Genomic DNA, 12,226 nt, shown 5'->3' on the forward strand with positions numbered 1-12,226 from the left:
TATATAATGTTATACAAGTGTCTAGTTGTCTACCCAAATCTTATGAAGTCATGCACAGGAAACAAGAATTTATTTGATATTTTTCTAAATGACTAATATCATAAATTCAGTCCGAAACTTCAATTTTGTTTCCTCTATTTATGTTAATTTTAAAAAATATAAATCCTCTATTTGTTTGAATGAGTTTTTGTTTTTAGTTTTTAAAATCTACTTCTTAAAACAGTTTTGACAAACAGTTTTTCAAAAGAAAATAGAAAAAAAAAACTGTTTGGTAATATCATTTCTTAAAACTGTTTTGAAAAAAAGAAAATGAAAAAATTTGTTTGGAAAACTGATTTCTAAAATCTGTTTCGAAAACTTAAAAGAACAAAACTGTATGATATATTTTATTTTTAATAGTTATTTATTTAAATCATAATATATTACCTAAACAATTAACTTCTTCTAATATATATATATATATATATATATATATATGGGATAGGATCAAATGACACCATGGTGTCAAATTAAATTTGACACCAAATCATAACCATTAATTCAACTTTAATCCGACGACTATCATCAATTCATTAAATGCTCACATGCTTGATCAAATGATTCAAATTTAAATTTTAGAAACAATTTTTCTTTCTTCTCTTGAATTAATTATTTACAAAAAATTCTCTGATGATATTATTATGGTTTCTTTACACTATTCATTGTTGTCCTTTTTTTTAGAAACGTTTTTTATTTTTATTTTTCTTAGATGAACCCAAAAAAAAATTTAGAAACGTTTTTTATTTTTATTTTTCTTAGATGAACCCAACAAAAAATTGATTGATAAAGAGCACCATGGATAATTATTGAACGATTGCACCAAAAAATTAAAAAGAACATATGCTATTAAACGAAAGCAAAACACAAATGCTAGAACACCCGATGCAAGAATATTAGCAGCTTGAACTCAAGAATGACATCATCCAACAAATGAAAGAGCAGCCAATACAAAGATGATCGAACAAAGATTAGTAAAAAATAAAATCTCAAAAAAAAAATAGTAGGGAGAGATCAAATGGCAATCATCTACCTATTGATGCGAAATATAATGAAAACGGTAATTAACCAAGAAAAGAAAGAATAAATTATTTCTAAAATTAAAATTTAGATCATTTGTTTAAGCATGTGAGCATTTAATGACTTGATAAGAGACGTCGGATTAAAGTGGATTAATGGTTACGATTTGGTGTCAAATTTAATTTGACACCTTGGTGTCATTTGATCCTATCCCTATATATATATATATATATATATATATATATATATATATATATATATATATATATATATATATATATATATATGGGATTTGCTAGAACACCAAAGTGTCAAATTAAATTTGACACCAAATGCTAACCATTAATCCAACTTTAATCTAACGTCTCTCATCATTTAATGAATTGATGAGAGACGTCGGATTAATGGTGAAGATTTGGTGTCATATTTAAAATAAGGACCAAAAGTTATCTTCAATATAAAATTACCATCAAACTCAAAAATAAGTATCAGAAGATGAAGGTAATTTTGTAAAAAAAAAAAAAAAAATCATATATAATTGTATCTAAACAAAATTAGTTGTTTTTTTCAAAGAAGTGAACTCACACCTCTTAGACTTATTTATTCTGCTTTGATAAGACAAAAATATTATATCACATACTTTCATTTTGACAATAAATTACTAATTAAACAAAAATCATTAATAATGAGTACTATTTTAGAAAATCCAATTATATTTTATTTCATGATGGGAAGATTTTTATTTACGTAATAAGACAATTGTATAATTTTACTAATTTAATAATCAGTACGGATTTCTGCGAGTCCGGGTATTTAAAATATGTTTATCTTATTCTATATGTGTTAATAATTTTGCTAAATCCAGTTAATTGTATCCATCAATGCATCTTTTAATTTACGAATAATTAAAATATGGTTTGTTTTATTTTATTCGTATGTACCTATTATGATAATCGTCACGCACCGGTAGATAGTGAATTTAATTTGTTGATATCATGCACACATAATTTTGGTCCTCATTAATTATATGTCTGACCCAAACAACACCGTATAAATACATTGGTTTTATTCATATTTTAAAACCTTTTTAATATGTTTTTCTTATGAAATTCTATAATATTATTTTATTCAATAAATCATAGATGCAAATGTTTTATGAGAGTCAAACTAAGAACACAGTTAACCCACGAAATAGTTGCAGAATAGAGTGAAAAATATTGTCCAAGAACAATTAATAAAGTTGCAGAATATTACGGTAATGCCATTAATGAAAACTGGTTACTTTTCCGTGTTTTCTCATTTCAAAATTTTGAAACGAAAAACGCAAAACCGAAAACGAAAACACGTTAAAGTTGTTTTGCTTTTTTACTTTTTAAAATAGCAATTTTGAAAATTGTTTTTAAAAACAATTTTCTAAAACAGCATATCCAAACAAGTTTTTCCTTTTCAAATTTTTAAAAACCAAAAAACTGTTTTTGAAAACTAAATCAAACAGGCCCTAAATAATTTTGTTTGAGTATGACGCGTTTTCACGGATTTGTGATTAGACAGCCGATCAAACCTAGCAGGAGTTAAAAGCGTAATGAATACATGGCCTATTTGTATGTTTGGTTACGATTAGAAGGATAGGAACAGTGAGCACAATTGGTAATACTATATGTGATCAATCATCGTGTTTTTTACACCTTCACACTTTGGGTTGAACTGTTTGTAAGGTGAGGACTACGCACCACTTATACACATGTTCCTGATCATATTTCAATGTGGTACTCTTAACATACCCACACCCCTCATGCTCTAGACTAGATATTTAGCGTGTGGCTTGATAACATGTGGTCTAACGGATCTCGAATATATAGAGATATCACTTTAGAAATTGGGTTGGGCCTAACTTGAATATTGGGGTGTGACCCTGATGGGATGAGGATCTGATAATTGGGTTTTGCCTAATCCAACACAAAATTAGCTTGTAAGACGAGGATCTGTTCACCACTTATAAAAATATGTTCAGGTAATATTTCAAACATGAGAATCTTGAGTCTTGAAAACCATATTGTATTAAATTAATTATTAATGGCTGTATATAAAACATACTGTTGTGACTTGTGACAAAAGGAATAGTCAATGACTGAAAGATATTAATTCACTCATTCAATTATGGCGGATGATGGAACATGGAAGATACAAAAAATCAGAAAGATTACTGGTATATATATTCTTTTACAAAGAACATTATTGGATGAGTGAGAAATAAAATAGAGTAGCCTTAGCTTAAACATTCTGCATTAAACCCACCTTTATCCTTTATATCTGTGGTGATTAAGCTCTCTTTTAACTATCTTCCATCACCTCATTAATCATCATTCATTCATCTTCACAACATAACACGTTACATGTATCCTCCAATGTAAAACAAACATCATAGAATCTCAAAACATAAGGTATCCACGTACTATAACCAGCAATTTTTGGAGTTTTGTTTTGTCTCGTCATTTTTTTTGGATTCAGATCCCATATACAAAACAAAAGTGAAATCAGTATTGTACATCCTCTTGTGTTTCAGGATGGAATTGCAACCATCTATATTTGTCTAAGATTCTACTTTTTCTGAAAGAATCATAAATAATTCCTTTTGATGGTTTCATAACCGATTATTTTTAGCTTTCAGTCTTTAGACTCAAGAATCACCTTTTTCAAAAGTACTCTTTTTTTTTTTTTTTTTTTACCAAAGCAAACTTAATTCATATCATTATTTAAAATAGAGTCAATACAAGGAGGACAAATCTCAAAGATACGGTGACTAGCCTAAGAACAGGCCGCCCTAGCAAGAGTGTGAGCAGCCATGTTCGCTTGTCGCCTAACAAACTTTACCTCAAAGTTAGGATGTAAAACTAAAATAGACTCAATAAGAGAAACTAATGCATGAAACTCGGATCTGCCACGTGTTGGGGAAGAGATACAATCCACAAGCGTATTTGAATCCGATTCAAAAATTACTCTATGCCAATCTTTGTCAATGGCTACCTGAATAGCATGCTGCAGAGCCCAAGCTTCCCCTTCGAGAACTGTCAAATTTGCAACCTTCCACGCTGATTGAGAATTGACAAACCGCCCCTCAGAATTCCGGAAACAACACCCTATGGAATAAGCACCTCCAGTCTGGTGTACTGCCGTGTCGACGTTATATTTCAGCAATCCGGAACCCGGCGGCTCCCAACTGTTGTTAGATTGCAGAGGCACAATTGTAGGATGGCTAGACTCCCGCATAGTCTGCACCTGATTCCATTGTTGCCAACCATTCACTGCCAATCCACCAATTGTAATTGAAGTCTCACGAGTATCATTCCACACAACATCATTTCTGGCTGACCAAATCTGCCATAACAGAACTGCAACCCGGCCTGCTGCATCTGCACTCTCACGGCTGCAAATATCAAATACTAACTCATGCAAAGTATTAAAACGATGCTGCCTAGAAAGCAGCAACTCTGAACGTCCCGCAAAAGACCAGCTTTCCTTAGCAATTGTACACCCAATAAAAGCATGCCAATCCGTTTTAGCTTCCAGACCACACCAGCGACAGAGATTTGTACACGGCACCTGACGATGGACCTTTTCAAAAGTACTCTTACTATTGCTTTCTTGTCCTTTGTAAGATCTTAATACCTGAATTTAATATTTATCAAATCTTCAAAGTATTATAATTAATTACAAGATGATTAAATAAGATTATTTGAGATATTTTGTTGTTGCATAATTCTGTTCTTGTTTCATAGGAAAAAAGAGTACATGCTTTCAATAGAATACACGATTGTTTCTGTAAAGTATTATTTTCCGTATGGATTTGTTTTTATATTTTGGCCAATTGTCCTCTATCAATTATGATTTGCTAAGTAAATTCTATATATCTTTTCTTATAGATAATTTTTTTTAAGCTTCACGTACCTTATGGACATTTGGTATATTCTATTAAAGTGCCAAAGTAAAGCTAGAACTGCTGGCAGTCAATGCTGAAGAATAATTAATCAATTGGTTGAATGTTAGAGAATCAACTTGCAAACAAATAGGACCTTTCACACTATTGCATTGGAGAATCCTAAGCGGGGAACTTCTTCCTAGAATTCAAGTACCTCTTACGAAATATCAATTTAGACCCTTAAATTGAAAGATATCAATCACTATAGTCATTTTCTTAAATTTTGCACCACGGTTTTAAATGAGTATATGCTTGTTTAGATGAAGCAAAAACTATTTATGTCTTTTATTGTTTGATAGAGGTACTAAATTGAATGATATTTTCAATTTAAGGGACTAAATTGCTACTTCGTAAATTCAAGTGGTTAAATTAACCGACCCTTAAATTTAAATGACTAAAATGTCACTACAAGAAACTTGACATTTAATGACAGCCAAAAACCGTAAATAAATGTACTCTACTGGTATTGCTACTGGTGAAGACGCGCATATGCATACCAACTCAACTCACGTCATGCACGACTTGACTCTATCCCAATCAATCCCACTACTTAAAAATTGAAAACTTCTCAATCAAGTTCAAACCACCAAACATGACCATAATATGAGGATTATTATTCATAAAACACTTGTTTTTCAACTATATTCCTAATTTTCTTTTCTTTTTCTCTTTCCCATTGAAAAACCGTGACTACTAACAAAAGTACTTAACCAAAACGCAACGTGGAACCTTCCTTTTCTCCTTAATATAAACCCCAACCCATGCTCTTAGTTGCTACAAGGAAAATACATAAAGCAAAGTTGATTATTTGAGTAATTTATCAAAGGGAAAAACGAAATGTCAATTGTTGGGAAGAAAAGATCGTTGTTGAAGAGGCTGAAGAAGGAAGTATTGAGGTTGAAGTTCTTGTGGCAATCATCATCAGTATTCAGGTGGAACAGACTTACTTTGCCTGTTTCATTCATTGAAGATGTTGTTTTTAAGGTTGTTTCTGCCTTTGAGGCTGTTGTTCTTGTTCTTACCCTCTGCTTCTTTTACCTTTGTTGTGGTTGCAGCTTCTGATTTTCACCTCTCTCTCTCTCTCTCTCTCTCTCTCTCTCTCTCTCTCTCTCTCTCTCTCATGTATAATGTAATGTAATTAACTATTTACTCATCTGTACAATTTGTACCATTTTTCTAACTTCCTACTCAATGCAATATCAAAGCTTTTTAGCTTTTGCGATTTCAATTATGTTCATTCAAAACCGCTTTAGTATTTCTAGTTTCTTATCCTAAGTTTGGATATATTAATCAGATATATTTAAGGGGTGCAAAACTAAAGAAAATTAGTTGATCATGATTTTTTTTGAATCAAAGAGGATAGACAAATGATTTCTCTCTCTCATGATTTTTTCTCACTCCCAACATAATTCGAAGTAATTTTATTTTAATAGACAAATACCCTAATGGCCATATGGTGGAAACACGATATAAAACGTCTTCGCAGCCAACTACTAGACTGTAACAATGAGGACACTTCTTCATATATAACTAACTAGTGAAATGGGAGGAAACAATCAAAGGAAGTCATCAAAATCATCATCATTCAGGTCAGTTTTCAATATATTCAAATCTAGCAGTAACAAACAAAGAGGAGGAGGAGGGTATTATTATGATCATGCTTCATATGATAACAAAGTGTGGCCTAGTGATGAAGACAGAGGTAGTTGGGGGGTGGCTGATCCTGTCATTGACATGAGAGCTACAGCATTCATTGCTCAATACAAGAAACGTATTTCCGAATCTGAAATTCACTGGCAAGCTCAACCTGATCAGTAGGATATAGGAACAATCTTTTCTGTTTATCCATCCATTTTAATTTGTTTGTACGTACCTCTCTGTTGTAATAGTTATTGATTATCATTTGTGAACCACAATTAGAAATGTTAATATGAATAATCTTTCATGTTTATTCTCTCTTCATGTCTTTTGCTTCCAACAACATAATTTAATTCTTTTGTAGAGAACAGTGCAAAGTATTCAGATAAAATGTTCCATAAGTTACTTTTTTATTTTTTTGCTAAGGAACTTCAATAAAGATAATAATTACCAAAACATATATTGTGGTTGCAGTCGTGGTTGCAGTCATGACCGCTACTATTGCGATTATGAACAATTTGGCTGTTGTAATTAATGTGTATTGTAGTCATTGCAGCGTGAAATTTTATATCTCCTATCCGCTCCAAAATCTCAAGTTTCCCTCTTCGCCAACTCACTTTCTCTTGATATTCACTTGTTAAATTTTCTCTAATCTATGAATACGAAAATATGATTATCAAAACACGATTTCTACAAAACTTGCTTAACTACGAAGGGTGTTGGCTATATTAGCAACGACTACCTACGGCCACTGACTGTAGGCAAAACTCGAATTCTGAACAAATAATTAATTATCATCACTTTCACCGCTTGAGTGCGAGGTTGTTTTGTTTGTCATCTTGGTGTGACGTTACTTGGTTTTTTGTCTGGTTGTTGTGTTATCTTTGACTTTTGCGCCAACCTTACATATCCGGAGACAAGAGTATTTTGGTCACTTTGAGTTTATTCGCAGATTCATTCTTTTCAGTTTTAGTGACGTTGAATTTGACTTGTATTCTATATATTCTACCAATTTAATTGAATACCTCTTTTTCAACCAAATCAAACCAAACAAGAGACTGTTCTCGTGAGCTTAACTCAGTTGGTATGGACAATGCATAAAAATATACAAGGTCCGAGGTTCAAACCCCGACCACCACAAAAAAAAAAAAACCAAACAAGAGACTTTTCATGTATTTTTCCCCGTTCCATTCTCCTTACCTTCACTCCTTTGCATATTATTTAAAAATCAGTATTTTTCCATACACGAAACTACTTAATATGTTTCTTTTATTCAACATATCCAAAGTCAAATATTACTTGAAATTGGAATAGATTGTTGATGTTTCTTTTATTCCATATTTCTTTTATTCAACATATCCCCGTTGGATTATGTGACTTTTTCTAATATATAATAGGGTTAAACAAAGTAGTATGTAGTTTAATTGAATGTGTTGAGAAACAAAACCGATAGATATATGAGGAAATTGGAACAAAGTTATATATGTTCATGTTGTGAAAGTGACTCAAAATTGGAGTTTGGAGGCCAAAATCATGTTTGCTGGAACTGGGAAAATCGGTGGCCGATTTTGGAAATCGGGGCCCGATTTTGGACGCATGTTGGAAGCTGTTGATGCTGTAAAAATCGGCGTCTGATTTTGGAAAATCGGGGCCCGATTTTGCGTGCTGTTATTTTTCAGAAACGTAATTTTTGGGCCAGATTTGGTACAATGTTATGGGAGTTACTTTTACTATAAATATAGGCATTGTATCAGTGAAAACCTTGAGATAGAGGGGGCTGAAACAAGGGTTTAGAAAGGCAACAACAAAACTAGGGTTTGTATAGAGTTTGTCTCTTTGGAACAAACACTAGGTTTTGAGGGTTGATTCACCTTGGGAAACACTATTAGGATTGAGTCTCTTGGTCAGCCTGAAGAGGCTGGGATTTGGGTAGAATTAGGCGGGAGACTTATTCTTGTAACCCATTGATATCTCTTTTGTAACGTTACTTATCATATAGTGGAACGGAGGGCTGCTCTCTCCCCCAGACTAGGTCAATTTGGACCGAACTGGGTCAACAAATTCTTTGTGTTCTCTCTTCCTTTTCTCTCGCTGTTGTTTTCTACTTTTGGCTTGTGATTATAATTGTTCCATACACTTTGATTTTGGTTGCTTAATTATCCCTTGCTCCACACATCAAGTTGTTATTGGTGTGAGTTTTTCGTCGAATTCGCAACAATTGGCGCCCACCGTGGGGCCAAGGTCAAAGGATAATCAAGTACCATGGGTTCGAAGTGGGATATTGAGAAGTTTACCGGAGATAACGATTTTGGATTATAGAAGGTAAAGATGGAAGCGGTGTTAATACAGAAAAAGTGTGAGAAAGCTTTGAAGGGTGAAGGTGCGTTACCGGTCACCATGTCACGAGCGGAGAAGACCGAGATGGTGGACAAGGCCAGAAGTGCCATTGTCTTGTGCCTCGGGGATAAAGTTTTGAGAGAAGTAGCAAAGGAACCAACCGCGGCATCAATGTGGGCAAAGTTGGAATCTTTGTATATGACAAAGTCTTTGGCTCGTCGGCAATTCCTAAAGCAACAACTTTACTTATTCAGGATGGTAAAGTTAAAGGCCGTCATGGAGCTACTTGTGGAGTTCAACAAAATCATTGGTGATTTGGAGAACATTGAGGTGCGTCTTGGGGATGCGGGTGCTCTGATGGTGTGGTGTTGTTTGGAGGATGAAGAAGGTGATGTTGGTCATCTTGGGAGTGATGCCTAGTGGAGCGGTGATCGTCTGGAGAGACGTTAAACACTCAACATCAGCCTGGAGAGGCGGTGGTAAGAATACTCATGATCAGTCTGGAGAGGCGGAGGCAACAATACTCATGATCTACCTGTTGAGGTGGAGTTGCAAGGTTGAAGACATAGTGGGATGTACGCATTTGCTAGTTGAGGTGGAGTTGAACACACTGGTAATGGTACGACTATGGAGGACCTTGGGTGCTATGCTCTATGGTGAGCAAGGGATTTCTTCATAAGGTTGAAGAATGTATAGCACGACTTGCGGGATTACTCTAAAAGAAGGCCAAGGGTGATTGGATGCAAGGAGACCTTCAAGGAAGCGGGAGATGTCCTGTGTTGAAGATGTCATGGTGAATGCTTGTGGGACTACCTAAAATACCTAGCGTAGTTAGACTGCAAGGACCTTCGAGAAGGCGGAAGACATTCCGAGGGCTGAAGGGGGTTGAGGTGTATACTTGTGGATTACTCTAAAAGCCAAGGGTGATTGGGAACAAGTAGATCTTCAAGGAAGCGGGAGATGTCTCGTATTGAAGAAGTATGGTAAAGGCTTGTGGAACTACCTAAAATTCCTAGCGTAGTTGGACTGCAAGTACCTTCGAGAAGGCGGAAGACATTCCGATGGCTGAAGGGATTAGGGTGCAAACTTGTGGAGCTACTTGGTGTAGTGGGAACAAGGGAAAGAGCAGCAAGGTGTTGATGTTAAATGGGCATCATCACTAATTTGGAGTCAAGGTGGAGATTGTTGTGAAAGTGACTCAAAATTGGAGTTTGGAGCCCAAAATCATGTTTGTTGGAACTGGGAAAATCTGCGGCCGATTTTGGAAATCGGGGCCCGATTTTGGACGCATGTTGGAAGCTGTTGCTGCTGTAAAAATCGGCGGCCGATTTTGCGTGCTGTTATTTTTCAGAAACGTATTTTTTGGGCCAGATTTGGTACAATTTTATGGGAGTTACTTTTACTATAAATATAGGCATTGTATCAGTGAAAACCTTGAGATAGAGGGGGTTGAAACAAGGGTTTAGAAAGGCAACAACAAAACTAGGGTTTGTATAGAGTTTGTCTCTTTGGAACAAACACTAGGTTTTGAGGGTTGATTCACCTTGGGAAACACTATTAGGATTGAGTCTCTTGGTTACAAGAAGAGGCTGGGATTTGGGTAGAATTAGGCGGGAGACTTATTCTTGTAACCCATTGATATCTCTTTTGTAACGTTACTCATCATATAGTGGAACGGAGGGCTGCTCTCTCCCCCAAACTAGGTCAATTTGGACCGAACTGGGTCAACAAATTCTTTGTGTTCTCTCTTCCTTTTCTCTCGCTGTTGTTTTCTACTTTTGGCTTGTGATTATAATTGTTCCATACACTTTGATTTTGGTTGCTTAATTATCCCTTGCTCCACACATCAAGTTGTTATTGGTGTGAGTTTTTCATCGAATTCGCAACAGTTCAGTCGGTTGGAAGTACCTTCGCCCAATTAAACTATATGTCCAATGATTATTTTGAAGTTTTAATCAAATATATTACATATTCAATCATATATTAAATACATAGACAAAAATTAGAGGCATAAACGTGTAATATGGTAACCATAAAAAATTGCTAATTAAGGCCATTGCAATATATTGAATTGAACACACAAATATATAAATACATAAAGAAGGACGAACTAGTGCACTACGTACAAGACCATGCAAACATGGTAGTGTGTGTGTGTGTCTATATATATATATATATATATATATATATATATATATATATATATATATATATATATATATATATATATATATATATTATTAAGTGAACTCATGAACTTATAGTGTAGAAACAAATAATATTAACGCTCACTACCAAAAAAATATATTAACGCAATATAATAAATGATAATCTCTAGAAATAAACAATGAAATATATATATATATATATATATATATATATATATATATATATATATATATATATATATATATAGATATGGTACGTAATAGATATTATGCATTCTAGAGAGCCGGATCTACTTGATAGCGTTCGGATTCTAAAATGCGATTCTTGTATTTGCGGATGAAATCTTCAGCTCTCCTGTTAATGTTAGGCTCAGCAACACCCCAGTTACCTTTGTCATCATCGCTAGGCCATGTCTTGCGCCCGCAATCATCATAGTACCCTGCTCTATACTTATTCTTAGATGTGAAGCAATTGAAAATTGAGAAGAAACCTGAAGAAGATTTGTTTTGCCTATTACCACCTCCCATGATGATTAATGGCTAAGTTTTTTGAAAGAAGTGATTGTCTTGGGTTTCAAATGACAAGGAAATATTTCTTATTTATATACAATGATAATAATCGAGGAGGCTTGAATTGCATAGTGTGAAATTAAGAATCTGATAAAGCAGTGGTTAAGACCAATGTAAATGGTTCAAATCATGCTGAGTTGGCAGGGTTGTAACAACTTTCTCAAGGCACTTTTTCTATGGGTCACTAGTTTTGTACATGAGAATTCACGTTAGTTATATTATTGGGACTTTTTTTATTTCTAATTCAAGTACCTAAACTATATGCGCGATTATAGTTTAGCACATATTTTAGAATTAGAATAGAATTACGCAAGAAAATACTTAATGTTATATATTGAATTTTAAAAACAAAATTTTTCTACAAATGCGATAATAAAAAAGGAGCGGGTGTTGAAAAACATAATACATAAACATTTTTTTAAATCTTAAAAGATTGTGAAATAAGATTCACAATAGTGTTGAAAAACTAGTTATAGATGAG

General features: G+C 33.9%; 2 protein-coding genes across 2 annotated transcripts; one reads left to right on the forward strand and one right to left on the reverse strand.

Moving 5' to 3' along the window:
• Positions 1–3,861: 3,861 nt before the first annotated feature.
• Positions 3,862–5,244, reverse strand: LOC146957394 (uncharacterized). Its single transcript, XM_085750455.1, has 2 exons — positions 5,236–5,244; positions 3,862–4,722 (listed from the first exon to the last, which is right to left on the reverse strand). The coding sequence occupies exons 1-2, from the start codon at positions 5,242–5,244 to the stop codon at positions 3,862–3,864; spliced, it is 870 nt and encodes a 289-aa protein (XP_085606581.1).
• Positions 5,245–5,750: 506 nt separating this feature from the next.
• Positions 5,751–6,260, forward strand: LOC146957395 (uncharacterized). The gene has a single exon (XM_085725343.1). It carries the CDS (start codon positions 5,870–5,872, stop codon positions 6,092–6,094), a length of 225 nt encoding a protein of 74 aa, XP_085581469.1. The 5' UTR covers positions 5,751–5,869; the 3' UTR covers positions 6,095–6,260.
• Positions 6,261–12,226: the final 5,966 nt, after the last annotated feature.

Source organism: Medicago sativa, chromosome 1, assembly GCF_051527215.1.
Source record: "Medicago sativa cultivar Bolivia chromosome 1, Bolivia_mono, whole genome shotgun sequence".
NCBI lineage: Eukaryota > Viridiplantae > Streptophyta > Magnoliopsida > Fabales > Fabaceae > Medicago > Medicago sativa.

Excerpts from the sequence above, each read along its gene's own strand:
- LOC146957395 (XM_085725343.1), top strand. The coding sequence starts at position 5,870 with ATGTCAATTGTTGGGAAGAAAAGATCGTTGTTGAAGAGGCTGAAGAAG.